The sequence below is a fragment of the Hyperolius riggenbachi genome, chromosome 2 (genome assembly GCF_040937935.1).
Source record: "Hyperolius riggenbachi isolate aHypRig1 chromosome 2, aHypRig1.pri, whole genome shotgun sequence".
In the NCBI taxonomy this organism is placed as follows: domain Eukaryota; kingdom Metazoa; phylum Chordata; class Amphibia; order Anura; family Hyperoliidae; genus Hyperolius; species Hyperolius riggenbachi.
The window spans coordinates 331,511,063-331,536,757 of record NC_090647.1 but is presented as its reverse complement, the minus strand read 5'-3'; the positions used below and the strand labels follow the sequence as shown (position 1 = coordinate 331,536,757).

General features: G+C 41.9%; 1 protein-coding gene across 1 annotated transcript in view; it reads left to right on the top strand.

Moving 5' to 3' along the window:
• The window catches only part of CYB5R1 (cytochrome b5 reductase 1), a 42,314-nt gene extending 16,818 nt beyond the window's left edge, over positions 1–25,496 (top strand). Inside the window, exons 6-8 of the mRNA XM_068265504.1 lie at positions 11,127–11,212; positions 18,541–18,640; positions 25,324–25,496. Of these exons, the coding sequence (XP_068121605.1) occupies positions 11,127–11,212; positions 18,541–18,640; positions 25,324–25,496 (359 nt within the window). The remainder of the gene's footprint in view (positions 1–11,126; positions 11,213–18,540; positions 18,641–25,323) is intronic.
• Positions 25,497–25,695: the final 199 nt, after the last annotated feature.

Genomic DNA, 25,695 nt, shown 5'->3' with positions numbered 1-25,695 from the left:
TCAAGAACAGGTGATAGTAGGATATCATTAAAATTGCAGATATTCTACTATCAACAAGATATCATTCCCATTTTTCCTCACAGCACATACAAGAACATAAAATACATCACCAAACCTATCTTACTCCTTCCCTATTTTGCCAGACTGCTAGATAGTGGTATTCCTAGTGATAAATGTAAGTAATCTTATATTGTAGCAGCTGCTGAAGAAAAATGGAGCTCATACTTGCAGTCTCTTCTAGGCAGCACCCAGATATTCTGATCCTAAACTGTTACACAGGGCTGGTGATGCCCCCATTAACCCCACTGACCAATCCGTCCCATCAACTCAGTTTTCTGTTTCAGGTCCAGACATTTGCAATACCAAAATAGCTGAGTATTGGTAATGCTCTAGTTATGAGGTGCCAGCACCCCTACCCACCACACTGAACCCGTATGTACCCTCGATTTAATTAAGTGCCCCTGCAAATTTTACTTGGGTTTATCAAAATATGATGCCGTTAATGAGCAAAGGTTTGCAACTCTTACTTGGGTACTGAGGTCTTCTAATAGGTGACTTCAAATCACTGAGAGACCGAGAAATGTGGGAAACCAAATAGAAAAAAAAATGGTTCAAAACTGTAGATGGAGGATTGAATAGAGATTGTAATTTTGTAGGTTTGTATGATTCTAAACGAATTCAATTATTACATTTTATTTCAACTTTAAATAATGAATGCATCAGTTCTGTTACTACTATTTTATTCTGGATTTGCAATCCTTCTAGGCCAGGCTACATTCCTAGGCAAATCCGAAAGCAAGCGCTTTTAATGCACTATGGAGCGCTCCTCCTCCTTTCTTGTTTAGATCTGGTACATTCCTAGGCATGTAAGAAATAAACATGGGATCTTATCTACTACTCCTACATATCCCAACAATACATTAGGGATTAGCAAACATCCAGGCAAGAACCTGTTTTAATTAATGCATTTTAATTACACTTTTTACACTTACACAATTACACATTTATATTAGCAAGTAATCTATGTACCTTCTGATACTTAAATAAATATAAGCTGTGCTCTCTTACATTTTTTTAGTTTACATAAATAGAGTCTGAAAAAGCATATTGACTGAAATGTTACTTTTATATTTTAGTCAGTAAATGATATCACCCTGATTCAAAACCTCAAGCTTTAAAGAGGAACTCCAGTGAAAATAATGTAATAAAAAAAGTGCATCATTTTTACAATAATTATGTATAAATGATTTAGTGTTTGCTCATTGTAAAATCTTTCCTCTCCCCGATTTACATTCTGACATGTATCACATGGTGACATGTTTACTGTGGGGAGGTTATGTACTGGTAGCTGCTGCTAGCTGTTTTGGCCGTTAGAGACAGCTGTAAGCAGCTATTCCCTGTCTATGAACATTGTTACATTGTGGCAGTTTGCCAGGAGCACCGCGATCCTCACAGCTTCTTGTGGGAGGGGTTTCACCACAATATCAGTCATACAGCGCCCCCCTGATGGTCTGTTTGTGAAAAGCAATATATTTCTCATGTAAAAGGGGGTATCAGCTACTGATTGGGATAAAGTTAAATTCTTGGTTGGAGTTCCTCTTAAACTTACATAGTTCCATAGTTATTTTAGTTGAAAAAAGACATACTTCCATCAAGTTCAACCAGAGAACAAAGTACAACACCAGCCTACTCCCTCACATATCCCTGTTGATCCAGAGGAAGGCGAAAAAACCCTTACAAGGCATGGTCCAATTAGCCCCAAAAGGGAAAAAAATTCCTTCCCGACTCCAGATGGCAATCAGATAAAATCCCTGGATCAACATCATTAGGCATTACCTAGTAATTGTAGCCATGGATGTCTTTCAACACAAGGAAAGCATCTAAGCCCCCTTTAAATGCAGGTATAGGGTTTGCCATAACGACTTCCTGTGGCAATGCATTCCACATCTTAATCACTCTTACTGTAAAGACAGCTAATGACAGCTAATATGATATAATAACTTTGCAATCCTCGGCGTTATTATGGTATTATTATTGATTTATAAAGAGCCAACATATTCTGTGGCGCTGTACAAAGTAAGACACAAACATGGGGTACATAATAATACATAAAAATGAAATACACCAATATACAAAATACAGAATTGGTGACAAAATACAGAATCGATACAGAATTGAAACAAATTACCCAAAAGAAACTTGACCAATGGGTCTTGTCAAGTTGACATACTAAAATATTTAGGAGTGAGCCCCTTATGTGTCCCCTTTTAAGATGAAAGTCTTATTTGTGGGTAAACAGGGACCTTAAAGGGGATGAATTATAGACAAAACCTTGTAATCAACCTCAATAGGTAAGTATTGACCCAAATCATTCAATAATCAATTCAAACATCAGTTTATTATAAATCTTTTTTTTTTTTTTAAATATTCACATACATACAAATACACAGTGCTGGCATAGCCATTACAGCAAAGTCATGGAAACGGTTTGCAAACATTATGCATAGTTCCTAATAAGGGTACCATGAAACTGGAAATTGTCCCTTATATCATGTCCACCACTATATACTGTAAGTATCATGGAAATCCTCTTTGGGACAAATATATCCATATATTTAACAGTTTATGTATAGCCACGGCAAACAATCAATTTTCTCAATATGTTTTGTGAAACATCCGACCATATAATATTCACTTCTTCACAAGTAATTAATTTCCCGGCTAAGTTTTATTGCGTAATTGGCTTGAATCATTCAAAATCTCAGGAAAAAGATATGCTTCATAGCAGGATTCAAATAATCGCAGTTATGTCAATTTAGAAGTACATGAAGAACCCACAGTACGCAGGTAATTTCCTTATAATGATGATTCGTGTAGGCCAATGTTTGCTGTTGGCTGTCAGCATGGAGCCTGAGGATATGGCTCAGTGTGCGAATTGGTAATGACAGTAACAAAAGTAACATGATGAATAAAATGTATAATGACTTCCAAGGCACAAAAGGGGAAGAGAGCCCTGCCCTTAGGAGCTTACAATCGCTTTAAGCCTTTGGGTGCTTAGCATAGCCTGCAGCCACCAGTGCTCAACATCAAAGTGACATGGCCACCACCAGGGTATAAACCCCAAACAGGCTTTGAGTCTATGCACACCAAAAGATAACACTTTATTATGTTCCAAGATAAAACAGTTTAAAAACATATAACTCACATTGAGAGTCCATGTAAGCTGAACTCTAGTTGCAACACAGAAGAAAGAAAAATATGCAAATATTATGAGAATTACCTCTTATGCGAAAGCCTGCAGTTGAGGATAAACTCATAAAATGCTATTTTCAGGTATCTGCTGGGTACGGCAGAAGCTAGTCTGAAAACACTAATTTGAAAAAACACTATCTGTAACTAGTAGATCTGCCAGAAGGTGGCAGCATTGTACAATGTAATATAAAGCCGCATTTCATACGCTCAAGATAAGAGTGGTGCATTCGGCGATGGAATATTATTAAAAAAATTGAGGTTGCTTTCAATAATGACCAGAAGGTGAAACTTAAAGAACAGAAGTAAAGTAAGAAGAATATGGAGGTTGCCATATTTACAGTAAAACCTTGGCTTGAGAGCTCTTTGCAATACAAGCAAAAAATGTGAATTTTTTGTGAAATACAAAAATACACGTTTGTGAAATGAAATGTGAACATGTTAAGCATGTACAAAGCTTTTCTTTAACTCCTGACAAGTGAAACAACATTCTTACTATTCGCATTTTATTTGCCTTCAAATTGCAAAATATCTCCAGAATTTCTGGGTCTGCCCATGTAGTGTGGCCTTTACAAACCTAAATGATGGCATCGCAGTTCCTACTGTTTTCTTCAGGTACAGTATGAACCTGGAACAGCAGTAATGCTTCAAGTAGACAGTGCATCAACCAGAAAAGGATGAAGATGAAATGGGGCCCTAGGCAAGATGGCAGTTCTGCCAACCACTGATGGTCACCTGGCTTTTTTTTGTAAGATTTGGTGGAGGCTAGCATCAGGCTATCACCAGGCCCCTAGACTCTCCCTAGGCCCTGGGCAACTGCCTAGAAGTGCCTTGTGGATGATCTAGCTCTGGTATTAACATCTACTGACAAGTAGTGGTGTTTAGGTGTCAAATGAATATACACCAAACGGGCCGGCACCACTTAAAGTATTATGGCTCTTTATTTCATCAAAAAGGCAGCAGTGACAGACCGCTGTTTCGGGGTAATCCCCTTTATCAAACTGCAAAATGCCATTGGCATTACTTTAAGTGCTGCCGGCCCGTTTGGTGTATACTGACTTGTGCTCTCCAGGAAGCACTGGGGTTTTGGGCAGCGCCACACTGCTTATTTTTCTGCTTTTTTCCGGTGCTCCTCTCCATCTTTTTTAGGTGTCAGATGAACATAAGACCCACTGACCGTGGAGACCACAAAGAATAATGCATCAATCATTTGTTGGCATCTGACATACTCTAAATAACAAAAATTGTGAAAGGACTAACATAACTGGAGGTTACATTAGTTGTGCATGCACATTGGATGGTTTGGAGTGTCTCCCGTATAACGTCATCAGACTAACCATAAACTGCTGATGATGACAACACACTGTGACTGGAATGTTCTACACTGCCACATTTATGTTGCCCATTATCGGCAAAGAAATAGCTGCTTGTCAGAGGCCAATACAGATATGTTAACAGCTGAAAGATTACAGATTTCATGAGGCATCATTAAATGTTCATCCACTCTGTATAAGTACCTTAGGGATGGCAACTTTACTGTTCAAGGCAGCAGATGCGTAAACAAATATGCTACTGTGTGGCTTAACAAGAGAGAGAGAAGCAAAGGGTGCCGAGTCCTGAAGACTCTCTTCTGAAATGGGTCGAGACCAGGTTCCAAAGAGATGGCATCTATCCTCCAACTGTACTGATTAAAGATAAATACAGAAGCTAGATTTTCATCACCTGAGACAGTTGTTCATTATCAGGCAGGTAATCTAGCATTAGTACCGGTGTTCCATTACATTGTTTAGAGATCTGCTATATAAGATAACTAAATGGCCAACACAAATTACCGATATTGTTTGGTGTCGATGGAGGACAGCAGATTTGCATGTCTTTCCTTCATCTGCTTAATGCACATATAACCAAAAAAAATGACTGACAACAATGTATAACATTGTTTCAGGCGATGCTTAATTACTGCATACTATTTGTTTTTACTCACTGTCTAATTTGGTTGTTTGGGGGCATATGGTACTAATTATGTTTGAGGAGATATTCTGCAGAATTATGTTGTATGTGAGCATATGATGCCTAATTACATTGATTTTGGGGTATGTTGCCTGATTATGTTGTTTGAGGAGACATGGGGACTGGTCCAATTCACCTTCTCTCCTAAATTTTCTCCTAGATCATTTGTATCTTCTAAAATAATGTTTCAACACTCTGCAATTGAAAAGGTACCAAAAAGTAGGTGAAGAAGTACTATCACATTATTGGGAGTATTCCTTGCTTGCTGATGGCTTAAATGGCAAATTATTGATAAGGTGTGAAATATCACCCAGAAGAAGTTATAGGAGAAAAAGTGAATTGAATAAGGCCCAAGCTGTCTAATTATGTAGTAGTACACGCTGTCTATATTTGGAAGATATGTTGCTTAATTATGTTGCTTCGGAGGTAATTGTAATGATTTACCTGGTTCATAGTGTCACGGACGAACCGTGAGGAAATGCAATTGATTCTAGAAGAAACGCAATCGATTCTGGAAGAAACTCAATTGATTCTGGAAGAAACGCAATCGATTCTGGAAGAAAGGCAATCAATCTGTCTTCTGATTGTGTTTCACAACTCCAATTAAGATTGCATGTGTAGTAGCAAAAGCCCTGGGATCTGTCTATTCCAGTGAGATAAAGCAGATTCTATTCAGGCTTCTCTGTTCTGGGACCTAGCTTCCCCCAGCTGACAACTAGATGGGACTTCTAGCTGAAATAAATTTCTCTATAATAGACCAGCTCACAGTTAGGTGTGAAACTACAATCAGAAAAGGAAGGGCTAGTTCATACTTAAGCTTGCCCACCGCTTGCCCCGCAATCGCATTCGGTTCGCCATTGCAATTCGGTGGGCAAAATCTCGCAATTGAGCACGATTGGTGCTTGTGATTCCCGTTCAATAGAATGAGAATCACAGCGCAATTGACCCAAAGACGCTGCATGCAGCACATTTGCGATTGATCGCTGCAGTGTGAATGTATCCATAGGGATAAATTAGTAGCAGCGCTTTGCTGATTGCTGGAGATTAGCAAAGCACTGAAAAAGCTCCAAGTGTAAAGCAGCCCGAACATTTGGCTACTACTGCTATAGAGGTCTTCTGACTCAGCAGGATATGAGAAAGCCAGGCTCCACTGTGAGCATATCTAAAATGAATGTGTTGTATTTTTGCCTTTTTAAGTGATACCATTCTTATGATAGGTATGAAAATGATATCATTTTGTTGGTCAGGATCCGCCAAGTATCCTCATAGTTCATCTATGCCGCTGACATACACACAACTGAGTTATTAAACTTCTCAGTGGCAAAATGTCATAAAATATTCATGTCTAGTGTCAATTCGATCTGTATTTTGGGGAGATTGTGGATTTGCTATTATTCTTTGTGTGCGATGTACGTGGGCTGAACTATGGAAAATGTCATATCTTTTGGACGTAAGCTTCCTGGCCAAACTAGAGCCCAGGGGCTGGCTTTGAGCTCTGCCCTTGGAGCAAGTATGGATAAAAGAACCACAGCAATTTCAGCATGCAGTTCTCTATTTCTTACCATCATAAGGATTGCAAGTAGCCAGCATGAATACCTAGGCTGGCTGCCATCTTGACTGAACTCTTATTCTGGAACAAAGGACCCTCCTTTTGCTTGGAGTTTCCACAAAGGACATATTTCTTCCAAACTCTTAATTTCCATTTTTGTTTGTTTTTCCTTTTGTTTTATCTGGGCTATTCTTTCTCTATAATTGTTACTTTTAATAATTTTCTGTATATATTAATTTTTTATATTGCATTTATAATAAGCGGCTTCAAGACAGTTTCTCAGCTGCAAACCTGCTTTCAGCCAAACAGAAAGAATCCTAGCCTTTATGATGATTCGCTACCCTGAAGTATTGTTATTTTTATAGCAAGAGCAAAGTGTTTTAACAATTTTCATCCGCAGGTTTAGAAAAGTGAGTAGGTCCTCTGTCCTTGACAGAGCGGGTTTCTCTTTTCCCGGATAAAAGGGGTGGTGGCAGCCTTGCACCTGAAATATTGCGTAGTAAAGAATTTTTTCGCTCGCACGCTCCTTTCTAGCCTGTCTGCTGCCTAATTCCAGCAGTTTAAGCGCATCGATTGCATCCACTAGGTTAGACAGTCTGTGGGTTGAAATAGATTGGAAGGCATTGAGTAGTCCGGCCACTTGGGGGCGTGTGACACATAACGCTTAGGTCACATGTGTGTAGCTTTACACGTGTCTCATTGTTTTTTAGGCCTTTAGTGCACTTATGCATATATGGCACACAATACAACACACTCTAGTGAATCCAAGAGAAGAGACCCAGCACCGTCTTCAAGTGTATTTCAAGCTCTTTCTTTATTTAAAGCATCAGAGATATTACAAAGGGAAAGTCTGTGCGACGTTTCGAGAGGAGAATCCTCTCTTTCTCAAGCTAACAAGCCCTCTAACAATATACAAACAAAATCGTCTTTAAATAGTACATGCTCCTAACAGGAGCCAATCAAAATGGTCTGGACGCCCTGTCGTCTACCAATCAGGTTACGTTCCTGCAATAAGACCTCCCATCAAGTGAAGGACCTGATGGAGAACTGCATCTATATTTATCCTCCAATGACTTTAAAATGGCAGACGGAACGCTGACCTATAAAAAGAGAGCATGTCCTACCTTCAAAAAACGTCATAAAAACCGCCGTACGCGAAAATTCACACCGAAAATTCACATGCGGTAACGTTATTCCGTACGCAAAAAAACTTTAGCGTAAGAAACCCGGAAGCGAAAAACATCTAAAACATAGACGTTCCAATCAGATCGCCTATACCGACTACGCATTAAATTTTATAATTTTCAAGCAGAAGGTGGATATGCTCCTCGCTAATGATGAGACTGATGTCAATATAGGTCGGAGTTCCGTCGGCCATTTTAAAGTCATTGGAGGATAAATATAGATGCAGTTCTCCATCAGGTCCTCCACTTGATGGGAGGTCTTGTTGCAGGAACTTAACCTGATTGGTAGACGACAGGGCATCCAGACTATTCTGATTTGCTCCTGTTAAAGCCGACTGTGTTTGTATGCTGTTAGAGGGCTTGTGAGAAAGAGTTGATGCTCCTCTCGAAACGTTGCACAGATTTGCCCTTTGTAATATCTCTGATGCTTTAAATAAAGAAAGAGCTTTAAATACACTTGAAGACGGTGCTGGGTCTCTTCTCTTGGATTCACTGCTTGCTGTTCCTGGAGACAGAGGGACATCGACCACAAGCACGTCGCACGTTGATGGTTGGGTGCTGCCTACCACTACTTCTTCTATAACACACTCTAGGTGCATGTGCAGAGACTTGGAGGCCAGAAATATGAGTTCACTGAAGAACAGCTTGCACTAGCGAATGTGCATGCATTTGCATCTATCCCCAGTGATAAGATGCCAGCCTAGCCTATTTAAGGTTGGATTGAAAAACAGAATACTGTTCCATATGCGCAGCTTTAGAGTGTTTTCTTGCCTCTATGTGCTCTAGTTGTCTTCATGCAGTGACCCAACTTGTCTTACCCAACCAAACTAGTACTTTGCATACCCTGACCTTTGACCTGCATACCGACTTTGCCTGTTTGCTGCCTCATATGTGCCTCTGACTGCTGAATTTGTACAGCTGTTAGCTGCCAGCCCCATCTTTTGCCCATAACACCTTGCAACACCAACCTACACTCACCATCAGCATTTCAGTCCGGTGGTGCCTGCTGTTTAAGGTTGGGTGGTATGGTTAGGCAATAGAGCTGGAATAATATTTTTAGTTAAGTTAGGGACATTATTGAGATTAGTGCCATTCTAATATACCTTAATGTAGCAATAAGATATCAGAGGCGTCCAAAAGGGTAAAAGTGACTAAATTAGCTTAAAAACCAATTTGGTAAAACAGGAGGCAGTGGTGGACTTACCTCCTCCAAGCAGAACACACAAATAGATTTTCAGTCAGAAAACTTTTATTGGGTACTCCGAAATAAAGTGCAACGCGTTTCACAGGTTAAGCCTGCTTCCCCAGGCAATACAGATAAGAGTAAAAAAGCTGTGAATCATAGAGACCATGGAATCAATGTAACTAGAATGCTTGCATAGGAATCAATATTGTTATAGCTAGTTCATAAAAATATCACAGAACAATGGTGACGTATAGAGATATACATATATCTGTCATATATTCAATGGTGACGTATAGAGATATACATATATAGTGGGCTTGATTCACAAAGCGGTGCTAACAGTTAGCACGCTGGTGAAAAGCCCTTTATCATGCCTAAACTCAGTTTAGGGGTGATAAGTTTAGGTGTGATAAGTTTAGGAGTGATAAGTTTAGGTGTGATAAGTTTAGGCGTGATAACTATAGCACCAACTGGGTTAGCACCGCAGTGCACAGCTGATCAAAAGTTTTGCGCTAGTGCACTTCACATAGAGTTTAATGGCGCTGCTTTGCGTGCAGGACTTTGCGCGCAATCTAAACTTATCTAAACTTATCACGCCTAAACTTATCACGCCTAAACTGGCTTTTCACCAGCGTGGTGCAATGGTTATCATGCCTAAAGTCTCTAACTGGTTTAGCACCGCTTTGTGAATCGAGCCCATTGTGTATTAAGCACACACATACATGATTACACAATATAACCCCAAATAAAGTGCGTGATGTATAATGGTGCTTTGCACAGCAGTGATTAGCTGTTATTGGCCCATGTGAAATTATTACAAGTAACAATAGTATTATTGTGTAAAAAAAAGGGCTATTAGTAGTAGGTGAGAAGAGGAGACAAGGATTGCAGGGATATTTATCCAGGATATTAAAAAAAAAAAAACCAGCAAGTATAATGGTGTTAAATATTTAACAAGCTGGAGTGTCCTCACTCCTCACAGAGGTGCTCAGCTTTGATGTTACTAGCAGATGGTAAGTCTCCTGTTCCTTTTAAGTCCCCATTAACTTGCTGCACTATTGAATATATGACCATTTCACTACTTGTTCCTCTCCACCCAAATACACTATACTTGCTGTTTTGTTTTTGAAAAAATATCCTGGATAAATATCCCTGCAATCCTTGTCTCCTATTCTCACCTACTACTGATAGCCCTGTTCTTACACATTAATACTATTGCTACTTGGAATAATTTCACATGGGCTAATAATAACAGCTAATCACTGCTGTGCAAATCACCATTGTACATTACGTACTTTATTTGGGATTATATTGTGTAATCATGTATGTGTGTGTTTAATACACAATATACAGTATATGTATATCTCTATACGTCACCATTGTTCTGTGATATTTTTAAGAACTAGCTATAACAATATTGATTCCTATGCAAGCATTCTAGTGACATTGATTCCATGGTCTCTATGATTCACAGCTTTTTTACTCCTATCTGTATTGCCTGAGGAAACAGGTTTAACCTGAGAAACGCGTTGCACATTATTTTGGAGTACCCAATAAACGTTTTTTGACTGAAAATCTACAGTCGTGTGTTCTGCTTGGAGGAGGTAAGCCCAACACTGCCTCCTCTATTACCAAATTGTTTTTTAAGCTAATTTAGTCCCTTTTATCCTTTTGGTGCCTCTGTTATCTTATTGCTACATTGAGTCCACCCAAGGTAGAGGGTTGTACCCACTTCCTTCTTCTACTACAGAGAGCGACTTCTTAATCCTGAGTGGGATCAGGACAATCTCCCCACCTGCCTTGATAGTGGTTGCCTAATGGTAACCCTGGTTTGTGAGTATTACATTTTGAATTACTCTATAAATCTTCCATTACCAGTACATACTACACTATATTGGGCTATTGGTGTTCTCTTCTTCTCTAATATACCTTAATGTATTTTTTTTAGGTCTAACCCCAATGCTGCAATTAATCCAAACTATACTGAAAGATCCTGATGATGAAACAAAATGTTTCTTGCTATTTGCAAATAACGTAAGTACTGTTTTGAAAAAGCAGGGTGGATTCAGAGTAAAAGTCTCAACATTTTTGTTGCTGTTAATTTTCAACAGCATAGGGAGATTCTGGAACTTCTATCTGTTTTTGCAAAGGATGGCAATAATAATAGAAATAACTTCCTGTTCTTGCACAAATTGTCACTAAAGCAGAAAATACACCTTTTGTTCAATACAGACTTCACCCAACAGACCAAATTTTTAACTCATATTTTAAAGGGCAGTTTATTAGGGGGCGGAGTGTTGGAAGGTATTATGTTAGGAGGAAAAGGATGTCTGAACATTTTAAGAAGGGGGAAGATGTTTTATGATGGACAGTGTTAGGTTTTTAGGATAAGGTGACTGATGGTACAATGTACCAGGTATAAAGTTGTGTGCAACGGGTTACATTGGGGACAAGGTGACTGTACTCTATTGTGGGAAAGTGTGTGAAAGTATTTTTGTGCATATTTCCCTTGTTTGTTCATGCACCTTGAATTTTCTTATCCCATATCCCAAACACCCGACTTACAAAAGATCCACCCATATGACTGGCAAGAAAAGTCATTTTTGAGAAAATGTATTTTAAACAATTCAAAGAAAAAATGTTTTTTAAAGTGGAACTCCGGTGAAAATAATGTAATAAAAAAGTGCTTCATTTTTACAATAATTATGTATAAATGATTTTGTCAGTGTTTGCCCACTGTAAAATCTGTCCTCTCCCTGATTTGCATTCTGACATTTATCACATGGTGACATTTTTACTGTTGGCAGGTGATGTCAATGGAAGGAGATGCTGCTTGCTTTTTTGGTAGTTGGAAACAGCTGTAAACAGCTACAGTATGTCCCACAATGTAATGAGGTTCACAGACAGGAAACTGTCAGCGCCATGGTCCTAACATCACACTGTGGGAGGGTTTTCACCACAATATTAGTCATACAGACCCCCTGATGATCCGTTTGAGAAAAGGAAAAGATCTGTCATGGGAAAGGGGGTATCAGCTACTAATTGGGATGAAGTTCAATTCTTGGTTACAGTTTCTCTTTAAACTAGTAAAATGACTTTTGCTGTGGCACACTGAGGGAACAGGGGGACAGAAGTGACACAGTGGGCTTGTTTCACTAAAGGTTGCTAAGTGTTAGCACGCTAGTGAAAAGCCCCTTAGCATGTGCAAAGCCACTTTGCACGCGCTAATACGCGCGCAAAAGTTTGCATGTGCAAAGTTTAGCGCTGCTCAGTGCACGCAAAACTTCGCACCGTTCGTGTGTTAAATAGCCTAAGCTATTTAACATGCGAACGGTGCGACGTTTCACACTCACCGCACAGCGCTAAACTTTGCACGCGATCAGTAACAGCTTTAGACGTGCAAACTACTTAGCACCGTAGTTTGCACGTCCAAAGCTTTTAGGCGTGCTAACTAGGTTAACACCCTTTAGTGAATCGAGGCCAGTGTGTGTGTATGTGTGGGGAGCAGAGGTGGCACAGAGGAAGACACTGAAGGCACAGGAGAACCGGGATGACACAAAGGAGGACACTGGAAGCACAAGGGGGTATAGAAGAGGTACAGGCGACAAAGAAGGCACAGTGTTTTGACTTAAGGACAGATTTAGGCTAAGATCAAGCCTACAGTCCCTATCTCGTTCATTAACCCGGGGACTACCTGTATCTGTTTCTTTACTCACGCATTAATGAATAAAAGTAACCTTTTACCCTATAGCTATTGCCTTTGCCGCTCCTATGGCCAGTACTATAGCTGTCTTTTAGTCAGTGCTACTCTTTCTCCCTGCAGTCAGTGCTTCTTAGCCAGGAGAAATGCAATTTTTATTTCTGCATTCCAAAAATATTTCAAAAGGGAAAGTTGTAGTTATTTTGTAACTAAGTTTGATTGATACTGTTACCAGCATGTTTAATCATTGAGCTTGCATTGGCTGTTTGCTTGACAGATCCAAAACTTGTCTGTAAACATTACAAAATTATTTTTTAAGATATAACTTACTAACAAAAAATGTTTAGTTATATACTAATATTTTCTTATCTGCATGAATTCCAGTCTCCAGACAATACATGATAGCAACCTATCTTTTATTCAGTACTCAAGACACATGTCAGAGAAATGTGACATTATCTGCAGGCATCCCTAAGACAGTGTATATAGTTTTCTCAGTGACTAGTGAGTGAGGCACATGGAGAGGCTGAAGCTCTGTAATATTAACAAGCTGACACATCATTGCATTCCAGCAGTTCTGGAGGTGTGTTCTGCTATCACGGACAACAAAGTGATGATTTGCATAATCAGCAGTGATGCACGCTATAGGACACCTCAAATGCTCACACCAACATGAATAATTACAATACCTTCTGTTTTAAGAAGGCAAATTGTGTTTTACATAGCATTTTAGTAAGGACTGGAGGCTTTTTGATCGTTTTTGATTCTTACACACTCCTAGGAGTTCTGGTTCACCTTGAGCTTGCTGGGTAATCTGTAGCTCCAAATGAGAGATTAGAGAAAACACGAGTAATTAACAGTGTACTGAAGCTGCTGTTGTTTGTGATGACTGAAAGACTAAAAAATCAAGCCAGGGGCAAAACAATAGCCCCTGCAAGGGATGCAGGCGCAGGGGGGCCCGTGAAGCTGTTTTTAGTGGCAGGAGTGGGGCACAGCGCAGGAGGGGACAGTGGACACACAACAGTGGGAAGGGGGCCCTACTCGCCACTCCCTCATCTCCGGCGCCCCCTTCAGCGCTCTTGGCTTCTCCCTTCAGAAAAATTAGCAGTGGTAGCACCTCTCTCGGCTTTCAGGCGGCAACACAGCTCTACATGTAGCCATCTTGTATGTCTCCAATGCCGTTAATCAGGAAGTAGAATCAGCGGTGTTGGAGATATAGACGACAGAGGCACACAGAGCTCCGTCACTGCCGGGAACCAGGAAGAAAGGATTTCCCAGCCCGCTGCTCTCATTTCTGCAGGGGGGAGCTGGGAGCGCTTAAGGGGGGCCCGAGGGGAGGGGGGAGTCTGGCCCCCTTTTTACCGCTGTGTGCCTACCGCTCCCCACTCCAGGCTACCTATCTATATATGACGATAAAGGACATGGCACTCTGCAGGCTGTATGTAACAACAAGCTATATTGGAACAAATGAACACACTAAATGTTTCAGGTGGAGTCCTTCCTCATGTGTGACACCCACAGTCCAAACAGGTAAAATATACCCATCCCCCAGGAAGTGACATCATGAATACAAAATTATAAGTCAGGGAACTACACATATTATGTCTACCCTGAAAGGTCAAAGGAAAACACAGGTGTGTATTACATTATCATAGCACTTTTAGTAGTATAAATCTTTAAACACTTTATTATCGCTTCATAGAAAAACACAACATAGTACAGACAAAAGCAAATAAGCACATGATATTTTATATGCACTTAAGATTTCGACGAATCGACAACCTTTATTATTCATTGGAGGAATCTCCCATAAAATGAAGAGATTAAAGGAAACAGGTACACATGCAGGTATCTCAGCAACACTATCTATTGTGTGTGCTGGGACCAATAATGTATCAATTGTCAAACGAAATAAGAGGAAAGGGTCCCTTAAACACAGCACCACACAAATGTAGTATTCAAAAGTATCAAAAATGTATTAACAACTTATAGCAAATCACTACAAAACAAGGAATAAAAACAGTTAAAAAGAATCATACTGCCTGTGGTATCCATGCTGACAATACATATATAGTGGTTATGAAATATTCTGTATAAAGCGCTCAATAATCAATGATGTAGCTTGTAAGCTAACAAAAGTGACACTGTGGGGTGCTCAGTACAGAGCCACCCCCAGTGATAGAACCCGGGTTCAATATATGACTAAGTGAAGAATGATAAATGTATGTATCAAGTGACAATTGTCATGTGAACACACAGTACGCAATTGTCACTTGATTATTGATTATTGGGCGCTTTATACAGAATATTTCATAACGTGTGTGTGTGTGTGTGTGTGCGTGCGTGCGTGTGTGTGTTTTTCCTCTCATTTCGTTTGATAAAGGAAACAGGTATAATAACTATTCTCGTTCAGGCCTTTAGGAGATATACAGTCAAATTTCCAAATCCATTTCGGCCTCCCTTTGCAGTAACAATCTGTCTCTATCCCTGCCTTGTTTTAACGGTGGCACTACATCAATAATGAACCATCGCAACTGTATCGCAGTATGAGCTGCCTATAAAAATTGCCTTGAGACAGGTGTATCATACTGGGTCTTACTAGCCGCATTAGCTGCTTTTCGCCATGCGCCTGGTCTTACCATTGTAGACCAGTCCGCATAGGCATTTCAGGCCATAAACTATGAACGTAATATAACAATAGAATCTGTTGGTCATATACATTTTTTACCTGAAAGCAGGTGTGACAAAGTATCCTCTCATGATCAGGGGCCCTGTGAAACTTTGGATAGGGGCCCCCAATCCGGGCTCCGTCCTCATACACGTGCCCCACGTGGTTGCCTGCATAATATAGGTGCGTGTGTGACATCACACATGCTCCCACATATGCGCCAGCAACCACATGGGGCGTGTATGAGGTCGGGGCCAGCAACAGACAGGTAAAGTATAGAGCACTGGGGGGGGGGGGGGTAGTGAACATTTTACATTAAAGTGGATCCGAGATGAACTTTTACTCATTGCATAATTGTGTTCCTTTCCTATTGTTTATAGGGCATTCCGCAAGCCAAATACTTTTTTGCTTTTGTTTTAATACTCTAATTCCCTATAAACTACACAAGCCTTGCCCACAGTTTTTCAGAGAGCCAAGGCATTTTCAGACAGTAGCAAGGGCTCATGGGAGCTCAGTCTGGGTAGGAGGAGGGGGAGGTATTACTAGCCAGAATTTTCAGAGGCAGAGGGGAGGAGGGAGGAGGAGGGGGGATTAGGTTTTTTCACAGGCTGAGTGCTCAAGATGCAGATAAGCTTGCCTCTGTGTAATGTTTACAAACAACATGGCTGCTGTCATATCACAGGAAGAAATAATCATATTCTATTGAAGTTGTTTGCAGCTAGACTTGCTGTTTAAACTATCTAAACTTTAGATAAGATATATAGACAAGATACTTGTTATAGTTAGTTTTTCATCTCGGATCCACTTTAAGGACGACAGCGTGGGGGGAGGGGGGGCGGCATCACAAGGCCGATTCCCGAGAGATTTTATGCTGAAACCCACTCAGGAATCGGCCTATGGTGTATGGGCAGCCAACGATCTCTCTCCAATCAGAGAGAGATCTGTCTCTAGGTCGTTCAACCGATACAGCTTCTGAGGTATGGGCACCTTATAAAACAGGGATGCTTAACCCTTACAGCAACTCAGCTATGTTGCTTGCAAAGGCTCTGGCATTACAAGAATAGTGCAGAACTCACTGTTTGACATGCATAATAAACTTGTGAAAAAGAAATGCCAGAGCCTTTGAACCAAGCAACACAGGCAGCTGAGTTGCTGAAAGGGTTAAGTATCCCCTCCCCCTATTACCAGGAGAGCAGCCAGGAGAAATACATGAGATAAGTTCACCCCTCTGTGTGCAGCGTCCCACTGTGTGAGGAGAAGTCCTGCCAGCCAGCACACCACAGTTTAAATCTGCCGCAATGAAGGAGACAGAAGGGTTGCCAGTCTCTTTTATTCCTGGAACTTCGTCTCCCATGGCCCCACCTACTTTCCTACATCCAACGGGCATCGACCTTACCAGCCTGCGTAGATTTCTTTGGCTGGCTGCGGCACAAATCTTGTTTATTTTATTTTAAAGGAACACTATCAAACCAAGGCCCATATGCAATTCACTTTTTCTCCTGAGATTTCTCCTACCGTAGGAGATTTTGCAGCACTCTGCAATTGAAAAAGTACCAAAAAGTAGATGAAAAAGTCCTGTCAAAAGTATTTTTTTTCTTGAGGGTGGCATCAAAGTAATTTTATTTACAAGTTGTGAAAATATCGCCTAAGAGAAAAATCAGTCCAGAGTGGACTGTACTCTGCTGAAATGCATTATACGGCAGCAGGCAAGACTTGCAAATAAATGCTATTTACTGCACTGTATTCTAAGATTGTAGCGCTCCTTTGAAAGAATTTGGAAAAATGTAATTGTATATGGCCCCAAGTGTACTAAAATGACAATGTACAAATAATGTCTAATTAGCTGTGTAAACATTTTCCTACTTTTCATCTTAACTACTTTAGGACCGCATCACGCCAATGGGCGTGACCGCGCCGGCAGCCCCAAGACCGCCTAACGCCAATTCATGTCAAGTCATGGGGCTGCACTTTGCAGGAGATCACACGCCCCGCCTTCAGATTGCCGCTCGGGAGACTGTTTTGCATATGAGGACACAGAGTTTTTTTCTCTGAAAGCAAAAGAAAAGTATGAAAAGCTGTGGTGTCACAGACAATTACAAATGTTTATAACAAGTTACATTTTTTCTGCTCTCTGCAGACACTTAAGTCAGAGACACAGGACACAGGACTTTCTCTCACACATGCAGGGTTAACAGATGCACTATGAGGGAATTCTCCCTCCCCAAATGGCTCACTCTGCCGAGAGATTAGAGCAGATTGCTGCCAGTTCAGTGAAAGGAATTTGATACAGGTAACAAAAGAGATAAGCAAGTTAATTGTATACATTATTTACCAGCACTTCAGAAACTCTCTCAATCCCAGGTTAAAAAAAAACATGTTAATCGATAGTGTTCCTTTAACAAGCATGGGCCTTCCAGAGCTTATGTAAGTGGCCCATGCTGTGTATCATTGGAGCCCCTGAGAGCTTCCGGGCCCCTCGGCGGCCGCAGAAGTTGCAGGTGTGGTAGTTACGCCACTGCGTCTCCAGCTACTGAAATAATATAGTCTTATTAAGCCAATCTGTTGCCTAGAACATTTACATTATTTAAATTGCACTAGTGTAGACTAAATCTTTGTATACACACTAGATAGTAGATAATTCTCCCTTTCAATGCATTGGCGACATGTCCAACTGGCGTGTTGTCTTGTCTGAGCAAAAGCCAATACCATTGTTCTGTCACTCTACCCCCCTCCATTGCAACAGAATGCGTCGCTTGCCTGCAGGCTAGCAGGGCATCTGTACAGAACTTGCTTAACAGGATGGTGCAGAATCAATCTAAAGATTCAGGAAACAAAAAGGTAAAAACATACTTTATAAATGAAACCCTCTTTCAATGCCAGATCATAAGTTGTTTTATTATTGTTGTTATTATTGTTTATGCTATCAAACCCATCTGGATAAACCTGAAAAAAATAAATGGCACCAGATGGACACAATGTCTTTGTGCTTTTCAGACAAAAGATGACATTATCCTGTGGCACTATCTTAACAAGCTAAAGGAAGAAAATTCAGAACGGTTCACGCTCTGGTTTACTGTGGATACTGCGCCAGAAGGTAAGCTCTTAAGCTACCAGACACCTAGCAATAGTCTAAAGTACGGAATATATACCATTCCTCTCAAGAAATATCCATCCAACAACAGTGCTGGCCCTCATCTATACCTAAACTAGTAAGAAGTTGCTGCAAGTAGAAATATATTCAAAATGCCAATACTGCAACCCTAGGTCAACTTATAATATGGACCAATAATGAAAACTGGCTGGTAACAACCCCATGGTGGCAGATTATTCTTCCTTCACTACGCAGTTTCAGATCTCTTCAGGGATAGACATACCAATATATGTCCAATTTCATGTGACACTTGGTTCTCTCTTCCATGGAATTATCCTTTTCTTGTGACATTATTTGGGGCATAAGTGACTGACTTAACTCTGGTCTAGATCAACTTGTTAGGATAGGAATTTGGGAGCCGACGAAAAAAAAAGCCTTCCTGAATCAACCTTACAACAAGCCAACAAGAGTGAAGGTGCAAACAATTACTGTCGCCCACAGTGATCGGGACTTGAGCCCTTGAAAGAGAGTTTGGGGCAAAATGCTGTACAAACGTACAACTTGTCTACAGGCCAGCAACATGTTCTGTTGCTATGGATGGGGGAAGATGGGAAATAGTGTGACAAACAATGAAGAAGCTTTGAGTGGGAAGGGTAAGAAGAAGATCAATGTCTTGGCCTGCACTCAGCCGAGATGATCTGGTACTCCCGATCTCTGACACATCAGGGCTGTGGTACACACACTTGAGTCTCAGCAGAGGCATCCCTGACCCGAACGCTCTAGAGCGCGTGTATGAGGTTTAAAGATAACAAGATAAAATAACAGAGAGCCTGTAATGTAAGGCTCTCTGTTAATGCTGCCAAGATCATCAGGTGTCAGCAGCAATATCTCATCCGCATGTCCGTAATCATTAGAGATCTGAAACTCCGCCCATTTTTTTCCTAAAGTCTTTTGACGCTATGGCTACTTCCACCTGTTGCTTCAGCCCGCCCCCAGCTCGGCAGCCATGCTGGAGACAGGCCGCAGGAACGCAGGTGGGGGTGCCCACAGCTTTGGAAGACTTTGGATTAACCACTATATGACAGTCTAACGCTGATGGCGATGGGCGGTTGCAGAGTGGCTCCCCCAAGACCCCATAACGTGTCAAGAGCAGTGCGCGGAGATTAGCGGGGAATGTGTGCGCAGATGCGCGTATCCCCGCTGAGGGCTGGAAGGCTGTTAGGTGAAAAAAACAACAGTTTTTTTGGTTTGTACAGTGCTGCAGTACAATACAGGGGACAGCTTTGTCACTTAGCTGTCCCCTGGAGTGGTTCACAATCGGATCCCTCTCATAGGCTGATGCCTATGAAATGTAATCATAATGGTGGAGCTCAGGGGGAGGGAGGAAAGGTGGGAGGATTTTTAAAATCTTTTTTTATTTTTATTAAAAAAAATTACAATAAAATTAATATAAAAAAAATCACAGCAGCAATCAGATCCCACCAACAGAAAGCTCTGTTGGTAGGCAGAAAAGTAAAATTAATTTGGCTGCTAAGTTGTATGGCTGTGTAAGCTGCAGTGCTGCAGAATTATAAAAAATCGCCTGGTCACTAGGGGGGTGTAAGCCTGTGGTCCTCAAGAGGTTAAAATGGTTGTGCCCAGGTTGCTGATGGAACAGGGCAGGTTTTAAGACCTCTAATAATTACAGGCGAGCAGATAAGTCATTACCGCTGACACCTGCCTATCCTGGCAGCTATGGCTTCATACTACATGCTCTTTCAAACTTATAGATTTACACTCTTGCTCCACCACTTGCCGACCAGGGCTGTATTGGCTGATCTGTGCTGCGTGGGCTCTCCAGCCCGCAGCACAGATCAGTATTATGCCAGGGCGATCAGACTTCCCCCCTTTTTTCCCCACTAGGGGGATGTCCTGCCGGGGGGGTCTGATCGCCGCCGGCCATCTGCGTTTTGCGGGGGGGCTCCTCAAAGCCCCCCTCCGCAGCCATTTCCGCCCTCTGTCTCCTTACCTCCCTCCCTCCCTCTCTCCGTAATGCGCAGGACGGAGTTCCATCCTGTGCATTGAAGGATAGGCTTCCGCCTATCAGATGCCGGCGATCCCCGGCCAATCAGAGGCCGGGGATCGCCGATCTGCCTTACGGCGCTGCTGCGCAGCAGCGCCGTATGATGTAAACAGCGGGGATTTCTTCCCCGCGTGTTTACATTTTGCCGGCGAGCCACGATCGGCGGCTCTCCGGCTGTTCACGGAGACACCCTCCGTGAACTGACATGGAAAGGCCGCTCGATCGAGCGGCCGTTTCCATGGTAACCCGCAGACGACCAGTTTACGCCGATCGGCGTTAGCTGGTCGTCAAGAGGTTAAGTCTAAATATAATGAAAAACAGATATATTGTAGCACTCATCTGCAGATAGAAAGGTGTGGGCTATTTAGAGCTTCAGCAAGGATGTCTCAGTTTATGATATGATACTTAATAATATACCTATACATACAGAAGACTGTCGCCTGAAATGATCACAAACAAGTAATGAGAACATTAGTCTACTCTATGCACATAGTCTTCCTTGAGGCTCCTAATGCCTTCAAGAGAAATTATGTACAAGTGCTGTTGTAGAGTCAGTCCACCTGTCATTGCAGCCTATTCACAACAAGCAAATAAAAAGAGATGCTCAGTTTAATCAGGTTTACAACTAGCTAAAAGGAGGACAACCCGGAGCCCTATACCAACAACAGAGGATGTGCGCAACAGAAATAACTTTACACATGGCTCAATTATTTGATTGATTATTTGTGCTACATTTGTAATCTCTCCCTGTGTTTGCATAAGTTTATTCCCAGCACTCCAGTTTCCTCCCACACCCCCAAAACATACAGATAAGTTAATTGGCTTCCCTCAATATTTTCTTTAACTTTTGACAAAAACATAATATTGAAGGGATTAGATAGGACTGAAGGGATTATGGCCTCCACTGAGGGACAGTTAGGCTGCTTTCACAGTGAGATGTTACAGGCGCATGTTAGTGCAGCCTGTAACGCACCCCACCGCATAGTAATGAAAAATCAATGGGCTGTTCACAGTGCCCACGTTGCGTTACATTGTAACGCAAGACGTCAAGACAACATACTGCATGCAGTACTTTATACGCGGCTAAGCCGCGTTAGACTGCTTGCACATGCTCAGTAATGTTGGGGAGGAGGGGAGAGCGGCCAGGCACATGGCTAATTAATATTCACTGCACTTTGTGCCATGTGCAGTGTTTACTTCCTGGAGCGGCCGCTCTGTGCGGCGATTGGCTGGCGGAACCACGTGATGCCGCATGCGTCCAAGTGTACGCATCACGGCATCACGGACGCCAGAGTGAGCTGCACAACGTGGCTCGCTCTGACGTCCACATCCAACACCACCAGGCGTTGCGTTAGGGGCACGTTATGCGACCATAACGTCCCCTAAAATGCAACGTCCTGGTGGGAAAGTAGCCTTAGTGACATGACTTTATATTCTAAAGTGCTGTGTAAGACAAGGATAACTGACAAATGCAACTGATGACAGTAATAAAACCTAAGTGAAAGATATATAGAGGCTGTCGTCTTCATTCTCTAGTAAACAATGCCAGTTGTCTGACTTCTGTGTTGATGCTCTACCTCTTATACTATAAAGGCTACCATACACTGGCCGATTGCCACAAGATCGACCAACAGATAGATCCCTCTCTGATCGAATCTGATCAGAGAGGGATCTACTGGCTGGCCATACACTGCACACAGATTTTGAATCGATTTCAGCATGAAATTGTTTCCCAACCTGTGGAGCTGCCGCTGCCTCTGCCTGCCTCACCGCCCCATTTGGGCTCCCCCGTCCAGCAGCAATGATATTACCTGTCTGCTGGTGCGAATCCCCGGGTCCATGCTGTCCCTTTCTCCGGCTCAATTCGGCAATGACCGACGCAACAATACATCACCTGTCCGCCGGTGCCAGTTCTCGGGCCCGTGCTGTCCCTTTCTCCGGCTGGCCTTCTTCTCCATCTCCTCTTCACTTCCTGTCCTGTCCTGTGACAAGCGGAAAAAATTCAAACAATAGAGGGTGCTCTACTGTTTGAATTTCTCCTTCTCACAGGACGGGACAGGAAGTGAAGAGGAGATGCAGAAGAAGGCCAGCCGGAGAAAGGGACAGCACGGGCCCGAGAACTGGCACCGGCGGACAGGTGATGTATTGTTGCGTCGGTCATTGCCGAATTGAACAACGCTAATGACTTGCTACCCACCTGCCAGTGATCAAGGAAAATTTTCCACCTGGACAGATCGTTTCACAGTGATCTAATCTGCTGTATATTGGCGGGAAAATCTACGTAGTCTATGGGCACCTTGTCATTGGCCCGAATGAGCATGCACAGGGCCGTGCCAACACAGAGGCCGGCGAGGCTGGAGCCTCTGAGTGCAAATCACTGGCAGTCTGGGTGAGTGCAAGGAGCAGATCTGTGTTGCCTTCACTACAGTAATGCTCTGCATAGGGGAGACCAGCATTAGAAGAGGAGATATGTCACCGGCAATATTCCCCCCCCCCCCCCCCCCCCGAAAAAACAAACTCACATACCACCAGAACCCTTGGCATGCCCCCAACTGACCAATAAAAAACTGTCTTGCCCAATCTGTAATATCGGTCAATTTCTGCTATAAATTGATCAAAATTAAGATCGGGCAGCATGTTGGAACGACACTCTTCCACAGATTTGATCACAATAACCAAATCTGCTGAAGAATGTCTCAGTGTATGGGCACATGAAGCACAAATTTCTAACTGATAAGCTAAATTTGCATATTTCTGGCCATAAATGATATACTCCCATGAATGATCAGTTGTTTCTGATTACTGCTGCAATGGATTGGAAACGATCGGTTGTGCCCATTTACGACAAAAAAAAAAAACACCTGACCAATCCTCTCAGATTTGTAAAATCAATCCTAAAAATACATCAATTCCATTAATCTGATCAAATTGGTTAGTGGGTTTGATCGATTGTTTCCGAACAATTTCAGTGAAAATAATTGATCATCCCCAGGATTGTATCATTAATGGCCACTTGTAAGTGTGTGTGTGTGTGTGTGTGGGGGGGGGGGCACTTTGGATTCTCAGCCTCTGTTGCTGGAGAACCGTGTCCCGGCACTGATCATGCAGATTAGATGTTTTGACAATTGTCTGACTCCACTGGCTCCATGCTCCAAAGCTCAGCAGGACAGTCAGGCAACTGACATTTTTTTTTATAAGGGAATGAAGGTGGCAGCCTCTGTATTCCTCTTACTTCAGGTTCCCTTTAAGCGGCAAAAATAAGTAATACGCAAATCTATATGTCTATGTGTATATACATCTCTAATGTCCCCATCAAGGAATAATACTGGATGAAAGAAAAAAGCCTACCAAGGGACTTACACAGGGAACAGATTGAATGATCCAATTTGTTCCTAACACCAAAATTAAAATAAAACAACTTTATTGAATCATGTTAAAAAGCACAGAAAGGAATTTCCTAACTACCAAATCACATATTGAATGAAAGTATAACAAACCTCTCCTGATTACTACAGAAGATGATACATGTGAATCAGTGCTTACAATGTATGTTTGAAAGAGACACACATTTACAGAGGCATTTACAGAGATCAATACAATGGGAAAAAAGTCAAGTAAACATTAATAAATGTAAAACTGTCTCTGAAATGCTCCTGGAAATTAATAAAAGACAATTAACGTGTTTCATGAAGCGTTCACTACCTGGAGAGAGATTGGTGCAGATTTCAAGACAGTATTGCCTCCATTGGGATGGACAGGCATTCAGTAGTTAATTCGCAACAAAGCAATAAATAAAAACCAGAAGTAATCCTAAACCTTACAAGACAGCTTGGAGGCAATTAGCACTGTTCCCTTGGTAGACCTGAATTTCCTTTCAGGAGTTGTTCTGTAAGTAGTGTACCTGTGCCCCACCCAATCCTCCCTACAGCCCCCCCCCCCCCCCACACACACACACACAAACACGCACACTCAAAGAAAGAAAATGTAGCAGTGTACATGTGCCCCACCCCATCCTTCCTACAGGCCCCCCTCCCCACACACACACACACGCACACTCAAAGAAAGAAAATATAGCAGTGTACATGTGCCCCACCCAATCCTCCCTACACTCCATACAGGGATATGTGGAATCTCAACTTTAAAGTCACACAATCCTACCATTGGGGGGACAGCTATGTGATTTGAAGCTATTCCTCATAGCTTCTTCAGTTCTGATTAGCTCTGTCCTGACTCCTCCCCCTCCTACAACATCTTCGGAAACTTCCCTACCACACAGCTTCCCATTCCACTGTATTACTCAGAAAGCCACACTCCCAACTGACTGACATACTATAGGGAGAAAGTCAATGGCTGTAACAAACACACATCACCTTCAGTTAGCGCCAAATGGAGGGTATGAGTGTCAACTGCCTTCTCAAGGACAAGATGACCCAGATGGAAACTCCAGCTAAACTTTCATTAGAACTCTGAGGGTCCAGGTGAGTAAAACTGTCAGGATTTTGTAGAAAGCGGTACCCATCTAGTGTCAGTTTGTGGCAGGAGGAAGAATGGCAATGAAAATAACACTTGTGGTTTGACTTTGTTTATTCCTAATTTACTAACATTTCTCTTTTCTGCTGTTAAGATTGGGAATACAGCGAAGGTTTTATTGATTCAAAGATGATCCAGGAACACCTGCCTTCACCGTCTGACGACATCATCATTTTGCTTTGTGGACCTCCTGCCATGATAAAATTTGCTTGTAAACCTAGTCTGGACCTTCTGGGTTATACAGAAAATATGTGTTTTGTTTATTAACTGAATCTATACAAGTTAAAGGCTACGTTCACAGTGAGTGTTGAGCTTCCTACAACAGCAGGAACGCAATATCCTGCAAATCCTCTGCCTCTAATACTTTTAGCCATAGACTCTGAACAAGCATAGGCAGATCAGGTGCTTCTGACATTATTGTCAGATCTGATAAGATTAGCTGTATGCTTGTTTCTGGTGTGATTCA